Consider the following 23,900-nt stretch of genomic DNA (forward strand, 5'->3'; position numbering starts at 1 on the left):
GACAACCTAATAGTGTCCATGTCACTATAGAATAATGACCCTTTCCCCCATAGCAGCCTCCTTACGCTGTGAATAGGGGCCTCACAAGCCTTTCCCATATTTTGTTTTTGAGGTAAGTTCTGGCTATATAGGCCAGGTTAGCCACACACTTGTGATTGATTGTCCTGCCTCAGCCTTCTAAACACTGGTATTACAGGGGAGCACCCTACACACACAGGGTTTCTTTGTGTAACAACCCTGTATGTCCTCAACTCACTTTGTAGAGCAGGCTGGCCACCTCAAACTCACAGAGATGCACCTGCTTCTGCCTTCCAAGCACCTGCCACCACTGCTGCCCAGCTTATATTCTTAAATACTTGGTCCCCAGTTGGTAGAACAGTTTGGCAAGGATTAGGAGGTGTGGCCTTGTTGGAAGAGGTGGGTCACTGGGTGTAATGAGCATAGTTTAAAAAAAAATGCCATTTAGACATGTCAAATTAGCTTAGGACCCCCACTACACCCAAGGGCTGTACTGATGACCAGAACTCAGTAACATCACTCACTCAGGCTAACCACACATCATCCTAGAACCCCATGACACCCACTGCACAGTATATAAACCAAGACTAAGAGCAATGCTCTGCTCTGCACAGTTGGAGTAACACCACCTTGATCTGTCCTGTGGCTGGGAGTCTCCTCCAGGATCCTTACCCTCGAATCAGAGAGTTCAGTTAGAGACTGGACCTGACCTGAGTGTCTAAGATAAGTCACACAGGTGAGCAGTCTCGGGGAGACAGGCTTAGGATGACCCTCAGCACAATTAGGCTCAACTTTATTATACTAACTACACATACCTTCTTGCTTGAAACATGAGGGGTAGGCTGTGAGGTTTCAAAAGTCCTCAGCATTCTCAGTTAGTTCTCAGTCTCTGCTCTTGTTTGTAGACTGGATGTAAACTCTCAGCCTACAGATGTACTACTACAGTGCTCTGGGTGCCTGCCTGCTGCCATGCTCCCCGCCATGGTGGTCATGGACTCACCTTCTGCAGCCATGAACCCCAGATTAAATGCTTTGTTTTATAAGTTGCTTTTCTTTCTTTCTTTCTTTCTTTCTTTCTTTCTTTCTTTCTTTCTTTCTTTCTTTCTTTTTTCTGAGACAGGATTTCTCTGTGTAACAGCTCTAGCTGTCCTGGAATTCATTCTGTAGACCAGGCTGACCTCAAATTCACAGAGGTCTGCCAGCCTCTGCCTCCCAAGTGCTGGGATTAAAGACCACCTCCCGGCCTGTAAATTGTCTTTCTCATGGTGTTACATGCCTTTAATTCCAGCACTCCTGAGGCAGAGGTAGGAAGATCCAGCTTGATCTGCATGAATGAATTACAGGATAGCCAGAGGCACGTAGCAAGACCCTGTTTCAGAGGGGAAAAAAAGGAAAGTAGCCGAAGCAGTCTTTACCCACACTCTTCCCCTCCTCTGATTAAACTATGGTTGCTTGCCAAGGGATGAGTGTGTATGTGTTAGGGTATTTACTGCACACGACCCCGCCTCCCAGAACTCTTTCACTGCCTGTAGTCCTCAGGGAGGGGTGAAGCCTCAAGAGCCCCCTCCTCTATGCATAATGAAATGTGGCAGGCTGAATCCTGTGCAGGGGTTAAGCAGGTAGCTATGGCTGTATCCTGTCAGGAAGATTCCCTTTCTGAGCCCTCCAAGTCCTGTGGGTCTTAAAATCTTAATTTTATTTGCTATTTATTTATTTATTTATTTTAGTTTTTCGAGGCAGGGTTTCCCTGTGTTTCCTGCTTGTCCTGGGGCTTGTTCTGTGGATCAGATTAAAGGCATGCACTGCTGTACTTGTTCTGTGGATCAGATTAAAGGCATGCACTGCTGTACTTGTGCTGCTCTTTCTTTTTTGAGGCAGTCTCTATGTAGATTTGGCTGTTCTAGAATTCCCTATATAGGCCTCAAACCCACAAAGATCTACCTGTCTCTGCCTCCTGAGTGCTAGCTGGGATTAGAAACATAAGCCTGGCTTCTTAGCGTCTTTCTGTTCCTGATTCCAAATGTCTCTTGAGCTTTGGAGGTATTGATATAGCTATCCTATTTAGGTCTGGTCTGAGCACCCTACACTCATTCTCCATCCTGACCAGCTGTGCATCTCCGCAAGCATGCCGCCCACTGCAGAGACGAGCTTTTCTGATGGAGGCTGAGAGCAGCGCTGATCCATAGTTAAGATGTAAGCATTTAGAATCTAGTCTGACAGTTAAACAACAGTACTAAATTCAGCTGGGCATGGTGGAGCACATCTTTAATCCCAGCCCTCAGGAAACAGAAGATGGGATATCTGAGTTCATGGCGAGCCTGGTCTACAAGTCAAGTGCCAGGACTATATAGAAAGACCCTATTTAAAAACAACAACAAAAACCTGTAGTAACTTCTCCCCCAAATCCTGGAGCCTCTGGCCTTTGCAGAGCTGGGCACAAGTTTCTTCCTGTAGAGTAGGCCTCCTGTGGTTAGTTACCCCAACAGTCCAAGGAGGGAACTTCTGATGCTTCGGTCTGACTTCCTGAGTAGCAAGGAGAATGCTGGCCTTGCAGAGTAAGCTCGGACGTGCCCAGTCCATTCTTTGGGAGAATCTCAGAAAAATTGCTGCTTGTTCCTTTTTCAGTGTTTCTTAGAATCACCACGAAGTTGTTGGCTCTGGGCTTTTTGGGGGGAAGTTTTTGAACACTAATTCAGGCTCTTTATTCCCTTAAGTCTCCAGAGACTTACCACTTTCAGTCATTTGATTTTTTTAAATTTTGCCCCATTCCCCTCAAGGTTTTCAATTTCTTCTGTAGTGTTCTATTAGCCTTTTAGAGTAATAGTTCATGGGACTGGAGAGAAGGCTAACGACACTTGTTCTTATGGAGCTCCCACATGGTGGCTCACAATCCTCTGTAACTCCAGTTCCAGGGGATCTAACACTCTCATCTGGCCTCCGAGGGCACTGCGTAGCATACCTATGGTGCACTGCATACATGCAGGCAAACACTCATACACATACAATAAAGATAAGCAAATCTCAGCTGGCTGTAATGGTTCACATCTTTTTTTCCCTCTCTGAGTTCAGGCTGGCCTTGAACTCAAAATCCGCCTGCCTCTGCCTCCTGACCCCTGGGATTAAAGGTGCGTGCCACCACACCCAGCTCTGCTCTGTGAGTTCAAAATGAGCCTGGTCTACAGAGAAACTTCCAGGCTAACTAGGGCTATAGAGTGAGATCCTGTCTCAAAAGGAAAAAAAAAAAAAAGAAAGAAAGAAAAAATCTTTACAAGTATGAGTTCATTGGGGTGTGTGTGTGTGTGTGTGTGAGGTGAGAGGGCAACACTGGAGTGAACTCTCTCCATCTTTACATGGTTCTAGGGATCGAGCCTAGCACAGCAAGCACCTTCACCTGCTCAGCCGTCTCCACAGCCCCTCTTCCTTTTTATTCCTTTTGGGTAGTTGTCATGTTCCTACATTTATTCCAAATGTAGTAATTTGAGTCTTTTTTCCTTGGGAAGTCTTGGTTCTTTCTTCTCCCCTGCCCCGCCCGACATTTTTTTAAAAAAAGAGGTTGGCCTGAAATTCACTGATATCCAAAAATGGTCTTTTTTTGGGGGGGGGGGGTGTTTCGAGACAGGGTCTTTCTGTGTAGCCCTGGCTGTCCTGGACTCACTTTGTAGACCACACTAGCCTCAAACTCACAGCGATCCACCTGCCTCTGCCTCCCAAGTGCTGGGATTAAAGGCGTGCGCCACCACGCCCGGCCCCCAAAATGGTCTTGAACTCCTGTGTCTCCTGTCTCTTACTCCCTAGTGCTGGGATTACAGCTGTGCACCCCCATGCCTGGGTTACGTGGTGCTGGGGATGGGACCTGGGGGCATTGTGCCCTTGAGCTTTGAGTAGACTGCAGGCACACAGTGGCTGATGGCCACATACGTTGACTGGCATCTCCCCAACCCCTCTGTCTTAAGCTCTGACGCAGCTTTCTGCTGAAGTCAGGGAACATCCATCCCTTCCCCGAGCCTGTGGGGCTCTCTGCATGGCTGAGCGTGCACTGGAGGGCTGGAAGGATGGGCAAGCAAGAGTTAGAGTGTGAGAGGCCCTGAGTTCTGGCCCATCGTGAAGGAAAAGTAGACAAACTAACCCCCAGAGGGTGGGTCTTACTGCTGCTGGGTGGATTTGGATCCAAGCCTTTCCTACTTTGTTGCTTTTTGGTAGTATTCACTCTAAATATTTTTCATTTCCATACTCATCTCTCATTCGTTTTCCCTCTCTCTCTCTCTCTCTCTCTCTCTCTCTCTCTCTCTCTCTCTCTCTCTCTCTCACTGGTGGGTACAGGGTCTCACTACATCACCCTGGCTGCCCTGGAACCTGACTGTGTTGACCACTGGCCTTGAACTCACAGAGGTCCACCTGCCTATGCTTCCTGAGGATAAAAGGTGTGTGCCAACCTGCACAACCTCCTTTGTTTCCTTAAAAAAATAAAATAAAATAAAGTGTGCGGTAGTGGCACACCCGTGTGATCCCAGCACTCAGGAGGTAGAGGCAGGCGGATCTCTGTGAGTTCGAGGCCAGCCTGTCCAGTACAGCCAAGGCGACACAGAGAAACCCTGTCTCAAAAAGCCCCCCCCCCCCAAAAAAAAAGGAAAAGAAAAGAAAAAACAAGAAAAGGCTGGGTAGATGTAATCATTTGCTTCCCTGGGGGGGCGGGGAGGCAAAGACAGGAAGTCCCTGGAGGAAGCTGACTAGCTAGACCAGCTGAACTACAGGCTCCGAATTTATGAGAGACACCGCCTCAGGAAGTAAGGTAAAGAACAATGGAGGAAGATACTGACATGAGCCTTGAGTCCATGTGCTCACACACACACATGCACCCAAACAGATGCACAGTACGCACACTCAAGCAAAAAAGAAAAAAAAGAAAGAAAAAGTAGGGTGTTGACTATCACGCCTGTTGAAGTACCTAATTCCGCTGCCCATCCTTTTACATATCACACAGTATTCCTTGACTCTTTCCTGCCACATCTCCAGTCACCTTCTTGCATGGGCTTCTAGTTGTTTCTAATTGTCATTCTCCTGACAGAGCCTGAGGGGTCACCAGGTGTGTGTGAGTGCTGTGAAGGAAGCAGGTAACTGTTGAGGAGGAAGTGGGTTTAGGATTGTGTTGCCTCACCTGACAGGAAAGGCTATGCTGAAGTCCTCACAGGGCTTCTTGTGGCGGTTCTGGAGGTTGACATCCCCCCACAACACCATTGCCTTTGTGACAGCACCCTACATGTGTCAGACTCCCAGCTTCCCGTGCCTTCCCTGTCTGCTCCTCCTGGTAGCCTCAGGGATGTCCAAGTGTTAGGACCTCTTTTGCAGATGGAGAGAGTGGGACAGTGATGTCCTTGTGCTGGTCACAATGGTCATAAGTAGTGCGGCTGTGGCTGAACTGTCAGGCTGCAGACTCTGCCCGTGGTGGCAGCCCTCATTCTTAGTTGGTGCCAGGAGGAAGCTGCAATGGTTCAGGGTTCACTAGGTCCTTTTCATCCTGGTTCCCAGTTGTGCTGGGGACAAGCAGATGGCGCTTGGAAGCTGAGGGCAGGATTGTAGCAACTTAGGTCAGTGCCTCAGTGGTCAGGGTTGATTTTACCTGTGGTTTTGGTCTGAGTTACTTTACCTCTGAACCTTCGGTTTCCATATCTTCTGAATGTGAGTAGAGAAACCATACAATTCTGGCATCCACGATACCAAGGCAGGAGGATTAAGAGTTCAGGTCAGCTAGAGCTAGCTACCTTTTGAAATCTTTAAACAACCATAAGACCAAATGGGGACAGGAAGAGCCCCATGGGAGCACAGCAAGATTCCCTCGTGCGCAGTCAGCCCAGCTTCTGTGGGATGTGTGTGCTCTGCATAGGCCATGTATTAACAGGTGTGGTTGGGTTTTTTGTTTTGTTTTGTTTTTTTGAATGGTTTTATGTAGCCCAGGCTGGCCTTAAACTCAGTATGTAGCCAAGGATGACTCTACTCTTCTGATCTTCCTGCCTCAATCTCCTGAGTGCTGAGATGAAAAGTATATGCTGCCATATCTATTTTATGCAGTACTGGCAATGAACTCAGGCAAGCACACTGCCCACTGAGGGCAGCCACTACTAGGCCATGGCTGACAATCTTCCTGTGCTTGTAGAGCTGACAGGTGACTTCAGATCCAGAGACACTAAGTGGGTCATGGGCAGCTGAGCTGTCAGAGCAGGGGTCTGAAAAAAGGATGAGCCTGTGAGGTTGGTGGGAATGTTCTTGTAGATTAGAGGCTCCGTCTTTCCTTCATCCCTAGGGAACAGTTGGGCCCGTGGGGCAAGGAATCCACATGTAGCCAGACATCTAATACACAGCAGCTGCCATAGAGTTGGCAGGCGCTCTCTCGATCCCCACCTCACCCTGTTTATACACAGCATAGCACCTGGCCCAGGACCGGAAAGAGTCCTCTGCCAAGGTCACTTAACTGACACACAGCAGGGCAGGACGTGGACATAACTCCTGTGTTAGCCATTCTGAGACATCAAAGGCCCTCAAAGGGTGGGGTTGAGATCCATGGTTCCACAGTTCAACCTGCTTCCCTGTCGTCCATATAGCTGGATGGTGGCAGGTTAAATATTTGCCTATTATAAAGTTACAAATGAACTGCAAACACCTGGAATTCACATCACCTTGGAGACTAAAACATAGCTTTTTGTTTTGTTATGTTTTGCTTTGAGACAAAGTCTCATAGAGCCCAGGTTTGTTTTTAGCAGTAATCTTGCCTCCTGCGTGCAAGAAATTTCATACATGTACAGCCACTCTCAGTTTTCTCTCTAAGCCAGGGTCTCATGGAGCCCAGGCTGGCTTAGAGCGTACTGTGTAGCTGAGGATGCCCTTGAATTCCAGATCCACCTGCCACGAGGGAGTGCTGGGGTCACATGCTGCTACCATACCCAGGGAAGCAGATACTGTGCCCGCCATCAAGCCAGATGTTTCTGTAGAAAGATGCAAGCAGACAAAAGGCCCTGAATAGGGCTGAGAGTGTTTAGCTGGCATGCACAAATCCCTGGACTCCGTCTGTAAGCCAGATGTGTGCAACACACCTGGGACCCCAGCACCTGTACAGGCAGGAGGATCAGGAGTTCAGGGTCATACTCAGCTACAGAGGGGCTTTAGAGCCATCCTGGGCCACATGAGATTCTACCTCAAATAAAGAAAACAAATCTCAAACTAAACGTTTCCTAACTATGGAGTGGGCTTCTGCTCTGTCCTCCACACTCTGGAAGACGCCTGGCCCTGGACTGTCACTCAGACCAGATGCCAAAGCTGATTTAGCCCATTCCCTGCTGGGTGGACACTCAGGTCTTTAGTGTCTCTCTCTTGAACAGGGGTTGGTATCTGTCCTGTTAACTCATGTAGGCAGTGACTGGTCTCTGACTGTGGGGTCTCCACCCTATATTGTGTGGTGATGGGTGCAGGGCCCCTCAGAGAGTGACACCCATCTCCTACCTACCCTGGAGGTGCTCGTGTTCTGGCTGGAGCAGATCACTTGATAAGTAGATGAACCAGAAAGTGCAGACTGGTGAGGATACCTCTGTGAGGAAAAAACAGGTGGTGCAGGGTAGGTGTTGGCTTACCAGGGAGCAGCTAGGCCTCTTTGAGGAAGGGACATCTCAGCTGAGCCCTCAGTGTACAGAGGAACCAGAGTTGTCGTAAGAAAGGTCACCGTGTGAGGGTGAACAAAGGCCCCGAGGCAGGAGGAACATGCCGGGCTTCTCTGTGGGTCTTTCACTGTCAGTCCAGCTAGAGGGAGAAAATGAAGGAGTGGGGGTGATTGTTGAGTGAAGGCAGGGCCTCCGAGGCCCTTGGGGAACATTGGGAGCCCCTAAAGGTTATGAGGAGAGGAGTGGTTCCAGGTTACACCTTGTATAGGATGGGTGCTGTCACCTGTGTGGGTGTGGTGTGGGTGTGGTGTGGGTGTGGTGTGGGTGTGGGTGCGCATGCCAGAAATTGCTATTGGGTATCTCTTGCTGTAGTAATGTTTTCCACCTTATTTCTTAAGACTGGGGTCTTTTACTGAGCCTGGAGTTTATCAATTCTGTCCGGGCTGGCTGCCTGTGAACCCCATGAGCCCCAGGGATCTTTCTTTCCACCCCCCCCCCCAAGTGTTGAGATTGCAGGTGTGCACCACTTCCTGACTTTGTGTGGGTGTTGGGATCCATACTGGGGTTCTTCCTCAAGGTTGTGTGTGTGAACACTTTACTGACCAAGCCAACTCCCTAGCCCCAGGAATGCTGTATTTTGGGATACTAACTCCCCTCTGGGGCAGGTGTTATTGTGCCTATTTAACCAATGAGGAAACTGAGGCAGCAAGAGGTGGCCTGACTCACCAGATTGTCCAGGAAGATTCTAGAAGTAATCCAAGATCTGGATTACATCTGGGTCTTGAAGAGTCCCAGAGCCATAGCCACCACGTAAGTCACTGTGGCTATTTCCTGCTCTTGTTCCCCGCCCAAGGTGGCCCTCAGATATGATCACAGGCAGGTGACACTAGGCTTGAGTGCCAAGGGCGGTACGGATCTGGGTCCTGCTGGATTCCTGGCTAGGGAGGGACTGCGGGTGGAAGCTGGGAGTAAGCAGGACCAGGCCTAAGCTCACAAGGCCAAGCAGGTGCCAGGTTGCCACCATCTCCACCTGAGCTTCAGTCTTCTCATCAGTCCTACACCCCACCCTGATGTAGTACCTGTGTGTGCCCAGTTCTGGGTGGATGGTTGCAGGAGACTGCAGGGAGAGCGCCAAGTCCAACGTAGAATCCTGCCATGGTGTAGCTGCTGCTGGAAGGAAGCAGCAGGGACAGATGGCGAGGTAGGGAGGAAGCAGCTTAGGTGGGAATCATCAGCCAGAGCTGGGAGTGCTGCAGGACGCCAGCCCCAGGCCAGCGAAGCATGTAGAAATGGGGCTGGCCTGTGACTGGGGAACATGGAGGTCTTTGTGAGCCAGGAGGGGTTGTGCAGAGCTTAGTGGCCATAGCTGAAGTCCTCCAATTGAGAAAGGTGAAAGCCCTGAGAGAGATCCCCCAGGCCCTAATCATGCTGAGGATAGAAGGTGAGCTGATCGGGGATGACCTCTAGTGTAGCAGCTTCAGGCTCTGAGGTCTTGGGAATAAAGGTGATGCGGAAGGGTCTCCACCCAGGACCTTTACCTACATCCTGCCAGAAGACAGGTCACTTAAGTGATGGTTCCTGGCTGACTCATCCTTCTCTGCTTGTGTTTCGTCCCCTCCCCTAGCAGGACTGCAGACCAAGCCTCAGTTGATGGTTCACATGGCTGTTCCCATCCCCTTCACTCTCAGGTGAAGCTCAGTTCTCTGTACAGAAAAAAAGTAAACAAACCTGGCTTCTGGATCAGCCATTGTGCTACTTGTTCCGTGTCCCCTCCCAGGAGCCTTTTTCATCTTCCAGAGAGCCCAAAGGCTTAGAGCCCTACGGGTTCCGAGAGGGAGAAGCACAGTAGTTCCTGTCACTAGTCCTGTGGCCAGGGCATGCCCTTCTATCCCATAAGCAGCGGAGCCACTGCCCAGACAGACATCTGACCCAAGAGCTCATGTGCCTTCTGTCTGCTTGACATGCATTTCCTTATAGCTGCTCTTTGTAAGGCTCTGCTCAGGTTGCTGTTGACCAGACCAAGTGCAGGAGCACTGATCTGTCACAGGACCAACTTCCCATCTTTCCTGAGGCTGAGCTGGCAGGAGTTGGGGAGGGATGTGTGATCAGGAAGGAAGGAGAGGCTCAAGATAAAACCTCTGGCGATTTCTAGGTGAGCAGTTCCCCAGGGAAGTGTTTCCTGGCAGAGAGAACAACCTCTATGAAGCCAAGGGTTCAGAGGGCCGCTGGGGGACCTAGATATTCTGGAGACATAGACTAGATAGGTCCAGCTGTGAGTGGGCACAGGACTTTTGTAGGGGAGCTTTCTGGAGGTCTGTGTTTAGATGTGTGTGTGTTGGCCTAGCATACATAAATCTTGGGGTCTGTCAGCACCACATAAACCAGGCATGGTGCTGTGTTTAGTGTGTGTGTGTGTGTGTGTGTGTGTGTGTGTGTGTGTGTGTGTGTGTGTGTGTGTGTGTTGGCCTAAGCATACATAAAATCTTGGGGTCCGTCAGCACCACATAAACCAGGCATGGTGCACACCTGTAATCCCAGCACTTGGGAGGTAGAAACAGGAAGATGAAGAATTCAAGACCATCCTTTGCGGCATAGAGTTTGAAGACAGCCTGAGCTACATGAGTCACTGTGCTGAAAGAGAGAAAAAGAAAGGAAGGAAACAGAAGGGGGCAGCTCTGTCTGGGAATGAGAAATAATGTAACACTTTACACTTAACTGACCATCTGCCATGTGCTGTTCTTGTACCTGGCCTGGAGACACAGAAGAGTGGACCCAGGCCTGAGGAACTGATCCTGTGCTTCTGTATGGAGTTGTTATATAGGGAGCTTTCTTTGAGCCAGGGTCCTCCCCATCCCCCATGTATTTGTTGCCAACAGTTGGCAGAGTTTTACTAGCCAGGAAAGCCAGACCTGAGGGTGAGGGTCACATAGCACAGAACTGGCTAAGAGGGAAACTGGGATGTCATAGCAACAGCAAAGAAAGGTCCTCATGCCTGTGGGAGGCCAGTGGGGGGGAGGGAGCCATAGTGAAGCTGGAGGTCATTTCCATTCCGGTTCAGAGAGCTGCGTAGGAGGCTGCAGTGGCTGCCCTGTTCCTCTGCCCAGGACACACATAAAAATTATGCTTATGTAGACAGACAGATCTCTGTGAGTTTGAGGCCAGCCTGGTCTACAAATCAAGTCCACGACAGCCACGGCTACACAGAGCAAAAAACCTTGTCTTAAAAAAGCAAAAAAACAAAAACAACAGACAAACAAAAAAGCCAGGTGAGGTGCTGCACGCCTTTAATCCCAGCACTCGGGAGGCAGAGGCAGGTGGATCTCGAGGCCAGGTGGAGTTCGAGGCCAGCCTGGTCTACAAAGGGAGTCCAAGACAGCCAAGGATACATAGAGAAACCCTGTCTCGAAAAAACAAAAACAAAAAAAATTATGTTTATGTGTATGAGTGTTTTGACTGCATGTGTGTCTGTTTACATACAACCTATGTGCCTGTTTGAATCAGAACCCAGGTAGTTGATCCCCTGAGTTAGAGACAGCTATGAGCCACCATGACAGGTGCCGGGAACTGAACTTGGATCCTCTGGAAGAGCAGCCAGTGCCTAACCACACTGAGCCTCCAACTCCAGACACTTTTTTGTTTGCTTGCTTGTTTGTGTGTTTTCCAGACAGAGTCTCTCTGTAGCTTTCTAGAACTTACTTTGTAGACCAGGCAGGCTGGCCTCAAACTCAGAGATTTGCTGCCTCTGTCTCCTACCACCATGCCCAGCTTCAGACACCCTTTAAAAACGGAGGACCTAAAGTACATTTATGTATTAATTTATACTTTATTGAGTATGTGGGGGGGGGGGGATGCAGCTTGGCACGGCATGAAAATGGAGACTGGAGAACAACTTTGTACCAGGTGAAACCCAGGAATGGAACTCAGCTCTTCAGATTAGGCAGCAAATGCCTTTACCCCTGAGAGATTTAAGCGGGTGCCTTAGGCGCTGTGCACTCAGTCCCCGAGCTCGTGGAAGCAGCACTACATCAGGTCTTGGGCTGGGTGTGACTGGTTGCCTCCTGTTCAGCTTCTCCCTCCTTGGGCTCCTTTGCTGCCATCTCTGTTGGCCACCAAGGCTCCAGCCTTTTCTTGTGAGAACTGGAGCTTGTCCTGGACATCACAGCATCATCATTTGAAACTCTCTGTGTCCCTTGTCTGGCACAGAAGCTGGTGATGTCTGAGGCATCACCATTGTCCTCAGGGTGTCCATCACCTCAGCTGCACTCACTGTAAAGTCACTGTAACATATCCTAGTGATTACTGGTCTTGTAGGTGGGGGTTGGGTGGTGGGTCAGTGACAAGAATCCCCCGCTGAGAGAGGCTGCATTGTAGGGTAGGAGCTGCAGTCTGGGTCCTGTTGGCCAAAGTCTTCAGGTGGACCTCATGTGGTTCAGCCTAAGTTGCTGGCTTTGCTGATGCTTTGCAGCCTCAGGCAGGGCTCAGTCTCTGCACTTCACTCAGCTCTGTGAGATGAAGGCATCTGAGCCATCTGGCAGGATCTCATCCCTGTTGAGTGGTGAATCCATGTCAAGTGCTCTGCTTCTCACTCGTCACACGATAGTGACTGTTCCACAGCACCTATGGATGTAGTTACCTAGATTAATGAATTGATTTTGGAGACAGGATCTTAGATAACCCCAGCTTGTCCATAACTCACTGTGTAGCTAGGTATGGCCTTGAATACACAGACCCTTTGAAATCAGCACCCTGTGACAGAGCCAACAATGTTTGGGGTCATGTGGTGATCCCTCCCAATGGTCCCCAGTGCCGTGGGCTCTATTGTAGTTCATTTGTGTTTTCTTTAATATCAAAACAAATCCTCTTTACTTGGTCCACCCAGGCGGAAGTTCCTTGTGAGAAGAAAAAAGGCTCTTTTTCTTTTATGTGTCTGGCAGCCCAAGCCTCTGGATGGCTGTCAGTATTGACTGGCTCCCTCTTGCTGAGTTGTGAAGCTTTTGTTTAACTTCCTCTGTGAAACACTTAACAGGTTACACTTTGTTTCTGTACTGTGTGTGTGCACATGTGCATCTGTGTGTGCTCCTGTGCCTGTCGTAGTGCATGTGTGGAGGTGAGAGGGCCACTTGTGCATTGGCTCTTTCTTCCCACCATCTCAGTGCTGGGCAATAAGCTCAGTCATCAGCCTTGGGGGCAGTCACTTTTGCCCTGTCTTTAATTCTTTCTGCTGCAGTGCTGGGGATGGGGCCATTAGCTGCCCGTGCTAGGCAGGTGCTGTGTTGTTGATGTAGCACAGGCTGACCTAGCACCTGTGTTGTAGCCAAGGCTGACCTCCAAATGGTGATTCTTCTGCTGCTGAGTTCCCTCAGAATTGTCACGTGCGTCTCTGGAAGGCACTGAGCCTGCGGTCTTTTTGTGTTCTGTAAAGGACTGAACCTGGGCCTTCACAAACACTATGCAAGTGCATTGCCATCCTCTATCACTCAGCAAAATCTTTTTTTTTTTTTAAAGAATAATTGAAGTTTAAAAATAATTAATTTACCTTTATTTTATATGCATTGGTGTTTTGCCTGCATGCACATCTATGTGAGAATGTCAGGTCTTGGAGTTACAGACAGTTGTCAGCTGCCATGTGGATTGTGGGTGCTGGGATTTGAACCTGGGTCTTCTGGAAGAGGAGTCAGTCCCCTTAACTACTGAGACATCTCTCCCAACCCTTGCAAATTCTTTAGATCTGAGTTGTTTTGTTTTTCCAGATGGTCTCATAGCCTTGGGCTTCCTATATAGCTGAGTCTGGTCATGAACTTACAATCCTCCTGCCTCCAATGCCCTGCTAGTGACCTTCCCCAAGAGATATAGTTAAGCATGCATCGTAAATACACACCTTGATAGTTCTGATAACTTAAAAAAATAAAACACTGCTGATCACTGGACAGATCAGCATTGAGGCTGATTTGTGCCTCCCTAGAAAGTTTTTGTCATGTGTTTCCCTGCCTGTCCAAGGAAAACCCTCTCTCTGCCCTGATCCCTATCACAAAAGACCAGCTTAGCCTGTTAAGGGTCAAGTCCATCTATGAGCCAGCTTCTAGCCTGGGCCACATGCCAGAGACGGTGTGCATAGGGTCTCCGGGGACAGCTGCACTCACTGCTTTTTTGCCTGCTGGCCTTCCTTCTCTCCTTGCTTCCTTTCTTCCTTCTTTCTTTCTTTCTTCTTTTTATTTATTTTTTTGTTTTTTGTTTTTTGTTTTTCAAGACAGGGTCTCTCTGTGTTAGCCTTGGTTGTTCTGGACTAGCTTTGTAGACCAGGCTTACAGCAATCTGCCTGCCTCTGCCTCCCGACTGCTGGGATTAAAGGCGCACACCACCACGCCTGGTTCTTTTTTTTTTTTTTTTTTTTAATAAAGATTTATTTGTTTATTATTTATACTGTTTTCTCTTTCTGCCTGCATATATGTCAGCAGGCAGGAAGAGGGCACCACGTGTTTGCCGGGAATTGAACTCAGGACCTTTGGAAGAACAGCCAATGCTCTTAACCTCTGACTCATCTCTCCAGGCTCTTTCTTTTTTTCTTATGTTTGTTTTTGACACAGGGTTTCTCTGTGTAGCCCTACTCGCTCTGTACAGCAGGCAGGCCTTGAGCTCAGAGAGCTCAGCCTGCCTCTGTACCCCCAGTCCTGGAATTAAAGGCATGTACCACCAGCCCCACCTAGCAGCTGTGCTCATTTCTACACCAAACTAGGCAGACCACACAGAAATAACTACTGGCCAGCCATGTGACAGTGGTGCTGTTGACCTAACTCAGGAGTCTTCTGCCTCCCCGTGTGCTGGTACAGGCATTAGCCACCATGCCCATTTCTTCTGTGCTGAAAGTCCAGCCCAGTGCCTTGTGGTGCTCGGTAAGCACTCTGTCAACTGAGCCACACCCTCAGCCCTTGTTTTATTTTGAGACAGTATCTTGTTATGTAGTCTTGTCTGGCCTGCCTCAGCTTTCAGGGTACTGGGTGACTGGTAGTTGTCTGTTTTAGCTCAGGCTGGCCTTAAACTTTGTCTTAGAGTTCCCACTGCTGTGAAGAGACACCAGACCAAGGCAGCTCTCATAAAGGACAACATGTCACTGGGGCTGGCTGACAGCTCAGAGGTGTAGTCCATTATCATTATGGCAGGAAGCATGGCAGCGTGCAGGCAGACATGGAGCTGGAGGAGCCGAGAGTTCTACATCATTTTCTTTGTTTTGTTTTAAGACAGGGTCTCTCTGTGTAGCCTTGGTTGTTCTGGACTCACTTGGTAGACCAGGCTGGCCTCAAACTCACAGCGATCTACCTGCCTGCCAGAGAACTGGGATTACAGGTGTATGCCACTGCGCCCACCTGAGTTCCACATCTTGATCCACAGGCAGCCAGGAGCAGGTTCTTCCACACTGGGTGGAGCTTGAGCACTAGGAGACCTCAAAGCTCACCCCTACAGTGACACCCCTACACCCCTACAAGGCCACACTTCCCAATAGTGCCACTTCCTATAGGCCAAGCATTCAAACACATGGGTCTGTGGGTGCCAAACCTATTCAAACCAGCACAAACTTGATCCCCATCTCCCAGTCCTTCCTGTGCCTCTGTTTACCATGGCATGATTGTCTGAATACAGTACGAGGAGGGCCTAGTGGGAGAGCTAGAGCTCCAGAACACTGCTGGAAGCCCTGTGTCCTCCACCTTAGTAGGTTCCCTCAGAACCTCCATAACCTGAGGGCTTCCCAGGGATCCAGCTGGGGTTGGTGCGATTGCTAAAGCTTGCAAGAGACAGTTGCTCACTGCCTGTGGTCACACTTCCTGCCTCACTAGCAGGACAGTGAGTCACTTGAACTGCTTTTTCTTCTCCCAGGGACTTCCTTCCACGTGGATCAGGAATTGTCACCCGGAGGCCTCTCATTCTGCAACTCATCTTTTCCAAAACAGGTATGAGAAATAGAAATTTCAAAAACAAAAGCCAAGAAAAGGTAAAACTAAAATTTAAATAAGTAAATAAAGTAAGGAATGCTAAGGCAGGCTAGTTCGCAGACAGCTTGTTCGCATGTGGGAAGCCTTGGTTCCACCTCCCCCAACCTTGGTATGAACCTGGCATGGTGGTTGGTACACACCTGTAAGCCCAGCACCAGGGAGGTAGATGCAGAAGGATCGGAAACTCAAGGTCATCCTGTGCTACTTAGAGTTCAGGACTATCCTGGGATACCTAAGACCCTGTCTCCAAGCAACAGCAACCAGCATGTACTATGTGGAGGCCATATCCCGGTGTAGACACGGATGTGGTGCGAGGAGGAAACTTGGAAGCCACCCCTGCAGTGACACTTAATCCAGAAAGGTGTCCCTAAGGAGGAGTCAGAGCTGGGTTGTGTGGGTTTGGATCACAGGTCCCACGTGTACAGGGAAGCCAGTAAACAGCCCCACGGACACCTGCAGCCTCGCGTCCCAAGGAGGGCCAAGCTACCAGGTGCCCAGAGTCACTTTTGAACCTTTTTTTCCCACTTTATTTACTTTGAAGAATAAAAATGACTAAAATTTTATTAATAATTAATTAACCAAAATATTTATATTGTTAAAACACTCAAAATTTCAAGCCATAATTATTATTAAATGTAATAATGTAAAAATCTGGCTCTATATTTTGTATATACATACATATGAAATTATAAATCATTATTAGAAGAGAATTTCATATGAGGGTTTTTTGTTTTTGCTTTTGTTTTTGTTTTTGTTTTTATTTCAAGACAGGGTTTCTCTGTGTAGCACCAAAGTCTTGCATGTCAACCAACCTTGTGTTTCCTGTGCGGTCACAGAGCAGAACCACTGTGCCTGGTATTTGAGGTCCAGGCCATATTTTGTTTGTCATTTGTTTACTTGTTTTATGTATATGTGTGCTGTCTTTTTTTTTTTTTTAAAGACAGGTTTTCTCTGTGTAGCCTTGGCTAGCCTGGAACTTGCTCTGTAGACCAGGCTGGCCTCAAACTCACAGAGATCCATCTGCTTCTGCCTCCTGAGTACTGGGATTGAGGACATGTGCTGCCGCCACCACCCTCCCCCCTCCCCTCTACCCCTCCCCCACCCCTTCCCGCTAATTTTGCACTATTTCATGAGATACCATCCTGCATTGTTGCTGCTTCTGGTCTCTGGCCACCCTGGGGAAACCTACCTGGGTTCTGGACTGGCTTCCCTTTGTGGGCACCATGCCTACAGGGTGGAGATAATGGGAACACCAGTCAGCCCTGAGCCAGCCCTTAGAGAGCAGTGCCCTCTGTGGACCTGCAGCCCTTAGTGAGCAGTGCCCTCTGTGGACCTGCAGCGTTGCTAGCCGGTCCGGACAGCTGGCACCCAGGCTGGCCTCCAGCTCTTTTGAGCCTGAGTGCTAGGGTGATAGTGCTTGACTTTACTGTAGTTTCGTTTATTTTTGAAATTTTTTACATTTTTAATTTTATTTGTATGAATGTTTTGCTTACATGTATATCTGTTCACCATGTGTGTGTCTGGTCTCTGTGGAAGTCAGAAGAGGGCCTCAGATCCCTGGAACAGGAATTACAGGCTCTGTGAGCACTGAATGGGTGCTGGGAATCAAACCCAATGCTCTTAACCTCTGAGCCATCTCTCCAGCCCCTTATTTTATTAGTTAAACTATGTGTATGCATGTATTTGTGTGTGGGCATGTGCATGTGTGTGCAGATGCAAACAGAAGTCTGAAACCACCAGATCTCCTGGAGCTCAGGTGCTCCTGAGGCCCCCTACTTGGGTCCTAGAAACCAAGCTTGGATCCTGTAAGAGCAGTGTATGCTCTTAACTGTTGATTCATCTCTCCAGCCCTATTTTTTATATTTGTGCGTGTGCGTGCACCCTCAGTGCCTTATGTGTGGAAGTCAAATACAACTTTGCATGAGTTGATCTTCTCCTGGTATCATGTGGGTCCCTGGGCTCTGGCTCTGGTTGTCAGGATTGGTGGCAAGTGTCTTGACCTGCTGAGTCATCTCTCTGGTCCATTTACTATGGTTTTATGCTCGCCATTGCCAGATTGTCTGGGGACAGTTTGTTGGGATCAGTTGACCCCTACTTCAGAAGGTGAGTGCTTTTGTCATAGAGGCTGCCACCATCAGTGGTCCACTGAGCGCTTACATTTTATCTAAAGTTGGTCCAGAGACTGAATTTTACCCTGTGCTCCCAATGAAAAGATGCTGGGGAAAGTACAGGGAGGGTGCTAGCCTTGGAACTGCTGCTAGCAGTTACTTTACATTTTCCCAGTACTGGGAGTACTCCTCCGGCTTTGCATGTGCTAGGCAAGTGCTCTGAGCTACATCCTGAGCTGGCCTGCCTGCCTGCCTACCTATCTGTCTACCTACTTACCTACCTTCTATCCATCTATCTATCTATCGATCGATCGATCGATATTTGTTCAGGCTGGTCTCCTTATATCTGGGATGATCTTGACCTCCCGGGTGCTGGGGTTCTAAGTGCACACCCCCCTGCTTGCTTTATGAGTATTGGGGATGGAACCCAGGACCTCATGCAAACTAGGTGAGCACTATTGAGCTGCAGCCTCAGTCTCTTCAGTTACAGTTTTTTACTGGTTGGTTTTGTTTGTTTGTTTGTTTTTGTGTTCAAGACAAGATTTCTCTGTGTAGCTTGTGTAGCTTTGGCTGTCTTGGACTTGCTTTGTAGACCAGGCTGGCCTCGAACTCACAGAGATCTGCCTGCCTCTGCCTCCTGAGTGCTGAGATTAAAGCATGCGTTATCACACCTGGTTGTTTTTCACTTCTTTTTTGGGGGGAGGGGCCCAGGTTTCAAAACAGGGTTTCCCTGGCTGTCCTAGGCTCACTTTGTAGACCAGGATGGCTTTGAACTCACAGAGATCCGCCTGCCTCTGCCGCCCGAGTGCTGGAATTAAAGATGTGCGCCATCACACCTGGTCTCTTTTGAGACAGAGTCTCACTTTGCAGGCTTTGACTTCACTGGACTCCAGGCAGGCTGTGAACCTTTGATCCTCCATTTGCAGCCACCTAAGTAGCTGGAACAATACACCCTGAGGCCTGACTGGCATGTGCAGGGAACTGGGGGTCCTGGTACTTGGCAGACCTGGTATTTGTGGAGACTCCTGGACTGCCAAAGTCTGCTGGATGCCTGAGGTGTTCTGGGTCTGGATAGGTCATGAGTTCCATGCAAGGAACAATTGAGCTGGGGACACTTGCTTATATCTGACCTGCTTAAAAGGTCAGATCAGTTCCTGACCTTGGGGGAAGCCCAAACTTCCCCACTTCTTTCCTGAGGCTGCATAGGAGGTCTACACCTTAGATCCTTGTTGGAGCTAATCTTGGGGATTTGACAAGACCTATGTAGCTATGGTAAGAGGGGACCTTAGACTAGTGTCAAGTGGGTCACAGGGAAGGAGGCATGGCTGCCTGGGGCAGGGTGACAGTTGTGGAGATGGAACTCTCAGGAGTGTTCTGTCCTGTGTCCTCTAAGCTTGAATGCCCCTGACCCTTTGCTTAATGGTGCATTGCCAGTCTCCTGGATTTAGGCCAATGCCCATACTATACAAGGCCTTGATGGGACATTGGAGAGGTAGCCATTGTCTTTCCATCAGGGTGTGTTATGTTGTCACCATGCTGGCCCATTTTCCCATTCCTGGCCTAGGAGATGCCTCAGACATGCATTCACCACACTCATCTGGCTGAAGAGAATTATCTGTGCTGTTTAGAGATCAACTCAGGCATCAGGTCTACCCTTGGGCCAGGCCTCTGGGAGCACATTCTAGGTCACAGCAGTAGTGTGTGCAGAGCTGTGAGTGGAGGGGAGAGGCTGGAGAGGTAGAGGTGAGCCCTAGAGATTACACGTTTCTTATATGAGAGCTGGGACCCATGCTGCAGAGCAAGGGATTTGGACAGCTGTCCTTCCTTACCTCTGAGGCCGACTGAAGATGCAGCTTGTGAGACCCACCCAGTCCTTCCCTTCAGACACTTTGTGGCTTCTTGTTCAGGCTAGTCTGCTGAGCCATGACTAGTAGCTGGTGCTGTTTAAAGATTACCTAAGACCATAGGCACCAGGAAGCTTAGTGGCCCATGGATGAACCCTGCTCTCACCCAGAATCATCCCGCTGAGCTCTGGCTGCGCGGCTTTCCTCCCAGCCCCATCCTTCACAGTGACCTTGCTTGGTGATTACTGGGCCAAAAAAAGAGATGTAGGCCCCACCAGAGCCAGCCATGCCTCCTTGCTGCCCCTCAAGTTCCTGTGTTCTCACCTCTGGCCCTCACCATGTTCTACAGGGTCACTTGTTAGACAAAACTGGGCTTTCTTGAGTTTTGTTTGAGACCAAGTCTCACATGGAGCCCAGGCGGGCCTTGAATTTGCTTATATCTGAAACTAGCCTGGAACTCCCGTTCCTCTTGGCTCTACCTCCTATGTGCTGGGATTACAAATGTGCCTCACCATGTCTGGCTGTGTGTCTTCCCCACTGGTATAGCAAGTACAGTGAGGCAGGGGGATGCCAAAATAGCCTGCTGACCACATTTGCCTGACCCCTCTGGGCCTGTGTCCCTCCCTCATCAGTGTGCCATCGCCATGGGCTGAGGGCTAGGAAGTGAGTGGAACTCTGCCCCATTTCTTACTGGGTGCCTCCTCCCCTGGGCTGCTTGGCCATGACAGGCCTTTTCTAAACCTTGGTCTTCCATTTGTACAGGGCCTGGAAGATCGAGGCCTGGTAGCCATCTGTAACAGAAAAAAAAACATACTTTAGGATGTTTCTGGGTCTAAGAAAAAAACTGTGCCTAAAGCAGGCATGGCTAAAGTCATGGGCTAGTCTGGATGACTGCCTCCGTGTGCTCACCTCAGTATAGGGTGTCTCAGACAAGGATACAGTCTCTACTTGTCTCAGATCCAAACAGGAGTTCGGATGTTGTGTGCCCATGCTCCTGTCTAAGGCTCTGAAAAATCCTACATCCACAAATCTTCTAGGGTTTTTTTCCTCCCCCCCCCCCTTTTAATTAATTTATTTTATGTATATGATCATGCACACCAGAAGAGGGCATCAGATCCCCATATAGATGGCTATGAGCCACTATGTTGTGGGTGCTAGGAATTGAACTCAGGACCTGGAAGAGCAGCCAGTGCTCTTAACCACTGAGCCATCTCTCCAGCCCCTCTTTCTCTTTTTAAAAAAAAAAACCCATTTATTTATTATTTATTCAGTATTCTGCCTGCATGTGAAAGGAGGGCACCAGATCTCATTATAGATGGTTGTGGGCCCAGCATATGGTTGTTGGGAATTAAACTTAGGACCTTTGGGAGAGCAGACAGTGCTCTTAACCTCTGAGCCATCTCTCCAGCCCTTTTCTTTCTTTTTAAAAGCTATTTGTTTACTTATTTAATTTTGGTTTTTCCACACAGTTTCATTGTGTAGCCTTGACTGTTCTGGAACTCACTGTAGACTAGGCTGGCCTGGAATTCATAGCGATCCACCTGCCTCCATCTCCCAGGGGCTGGGATTAAAGGTGTGCACCACTGCTTAACATTGTTTTATTTTGAGGCAAAATGTCCTGTAGCCTATCCTCAAACTCACTATGTAGCTGAAGGTGACCTTGAACTCCTGATCCTAGTGCTGGGATTACAGGAATGTGCCACCACACAGGGTTTATGTGGTGCTAGAATCAAGAGGTTCTCTACAAAATTGAGTTTTATTCTGTTGTTGTTGTTGTTTTTGGTTTTGGTTTTTGGTTTTTCAAGACAGGGTTTCTCTGTGTATCCTTGGCTGTTTTGGACTTGCTTTGTATACCAGGCTGGCCTCGAACTCACAGCAATCTGCCTGCCTCAGCCTCCCAAGTGCTGGGAGTAAAGGCGTGCGCCACCACTGCCCGGCTTGGCTTTCTTTTTTTAAGATCGTGTGTGTGTGTGTGTGTATGTGTGTGTGTACACACACACACAGAGCTCACTCTTGACTGTTGAGCCAACTCTCCAGTTCCCTGTTGGTTTGTTCAAGACTGGAATTTAACTGCTTAACCTATTCCATCCATGTAAATCCTCCAGGTTTTCAGATCCTGTTTGGTTGTTGGGTGTGTCCAGGGGTTTCCAACATGTGCTTGAGCCCCCAGGAATTCTTGTTCAGACATGCATGCCAATGCTAAAAGTCTAAAGAAGGCAGATTCAGGGTTGTAGACATCAGGAGTCGGACACCATGGCTTTGCTCTTTGCCAAGCTGTGGGTAAGTCTCAATCCTCCTGCTTCCATCTTCCAGTGCAGAACCAGAGGGCTGGAGAGGTGGCCCAGAGGTTAAGAGCATTGGTTGCTCTTCAGAGGTCCCCAGTTGTACCCCTATTATGTCACTCAGTAAAGCAGCTTACAGCCAATTGATGAGCAGGGGAGAGAATAGGGCTGGACTTCCTGCCAGCCAGGGGAGGAGGAGTTAGAGATTTTGAGCTAAAGGAGCATTCCAAGGAGGACCAGGAAAGCTAGAAAGTGCAAGTGTTGCTGGGATGTCTGCTGGGAGTAAGACAGGCTAGCATAGAAGGTTAAGAACAGACTTGAGCTGCTCAGATTGTATTGTGAAGCCTTGTATTATAAGAGTCTCAATTATTTGTGTGATAGCCGAGATAAGAGAGAAGCTAAGAGAAATAAACATTGTTTTATAAAAATAACTTCAACAGCCCTCTTCGGGCATGTAGGCATACATGCAGTCAGAACACTGTATACATAATAAATAAATGCATCTTGAAAGAAAAAAGGAAATAGCAGGACCAGGTGCTGGATAGTGTAGTGACTCAAAGTCTATAGTCACATCCTTGTAGCCAGGTAGAAGCTATTTAGAAATGCCTTTCCCAGCTCATCTTCTGGGCACACAGTAAGGCTGCCCTTGGGAAGCTGTTGGCAAAAAGGCTGGTGGCCAACCAGGGTAGCAGCATGAGTGCTGACCCAGGCCCACCTTTGCTTTTTTTCCTTACCCTGCTGTGCACCAGGCCCTGGGCTGGCTCTGTGTAGCCAGCTGAGAGAGCCCTGGGGAGAGCCTGTGTGGTTCACTGTGTGGGACAGCGCCAAGGAGAGTCCACTCTGCTGCCAATGCATGTGTGGCTGTCAGAGTGCTGGAGTGTTGGCCCAGGGACCAGAGGCACTGGCTTTGTCACCAGGGAGTTAGAGGCGTGGCTGGGCTACTGATGACCAACTGGCAAGCAACTCCACCTTAAAGCATCCAGCATGCTTTGATTTAACATTTGTAACATTTGCAGTCTTTCTGCCTGGGTCTAGCTGCCTGGCCAGTGAGTTCTCTCTGCCTTCCCAGCACTTGGGTTACAGGCATGCACTAGCACACCTGTGTACTTCTGTGAGTTCTGTGAATCAAGTGCAGGTTCTCAGGCTTGCATGGCGAGCACTTCACTGACTGAGACCTCACCCTTGAGAGGTTCTTTTCAAGGCTAGGTTTTGCTGTGAAGCCCAGGCTGGCCTCTAACTCTTGATCCTGCCTTTGGCTACTGACTGTTCCTCCAGGCATGGGCTGCCCCAATAAAAGCAGGCATTTATGTTAGGACCTGTCAAAGGTGTTGTGTGGCTTTATATGTATGGCATTTCTCTGGATTCTCTCATGGGGTAAGACAGGGAGATGACAGAGCTCTCCACCCCAGTTCTTTTCCACGCTGCATCTTGGGTCCTCCGCTCCCTAATTGGCAGAGATGCTGGCTGCCACTCTTTGGAATGTCTGTTCTGCTGATCAAGGTTGGTGAGGCCCAGGTAGGGTCCTCCAGGGCCGATTAAGCCAACAACTGCAGCAAACACTGGGTGCTTGGGTACTGCTGCTCTATCAGCAGGTTCTGGCCCCACAGACATCATGCAGATGGTCAGGGAGGCCTAGATGGAAAGGCTGACAAGCAGGGAAGACATGCAGGGAGTGGGAGAAGGGGAGGAGCCAGACTGGCCCTGGCCCTCGTTCTCCTACAGCGTTGATCCGGAAGAGAACTAGGTTCTTTGGGGGCTGGGCAACTGATCCATTTTTAGTGGCAGCTGCAGAGAGAGTGTTTCTGCTTGTCCCCTAGAAGGCCAGAGCATAGCTGCCCTTGGGAAGTGGGTCAGCTGACTGTGTGTGTTGAGGTGAGAGGGAGTCCTACAGCCTCCTTTCTACACCCTCACTGGTCCAGCACCCGCACTAGACACACAACTGGTCCTGCTGAGGTCACTGGTTTTAAGAGCCACTACCGCTAAGTGGTTTGGCCTATCCAGTGCCAGCTGCACCACT

The 23,900-nt window shown here is 49.1% G+C and overlaps 1 protein-coding gene across 11 annotated transcripts in view; it reads left to right on the forward strand.

Moving 5' to 3' along the window:
• Nucleotides 1-23,900, forward strand: part of Dnm2 (dynamin 2) — an 85,279-nt gene that overhangs the window by 18,484 nt on the left and 42,895 nt on the right. For all 11 annotated transcript variants that reach the window (XM_051156021.1, XM_051156023.1, XM_051156022.1 and 8 more), the window contains exon 2: nucleotides 15,534-15,607. In XM_051156021.1, coding sequence (XP_051011978.1) covers nucleotides 15,534-15,607 — 74 coding nt within the window. The remainder of the gene's footprint in view (nucleotides 1-15,533; nucleotides 15,608-23,900) is intronic.

This window comes from Acomys russatus, chromosome 14 (genome assembly GCF_903995435.1).
Source record: "Acomys russatus chromosome 14, mAcoRus1.1, whole genome shotgun sequence".
Classification (NCBI taxonomy): Eukaryota; Metazoa; Chordata; class Mammalia; order Rodentia; family Muridae; genus Acomys; species Acomys russatus.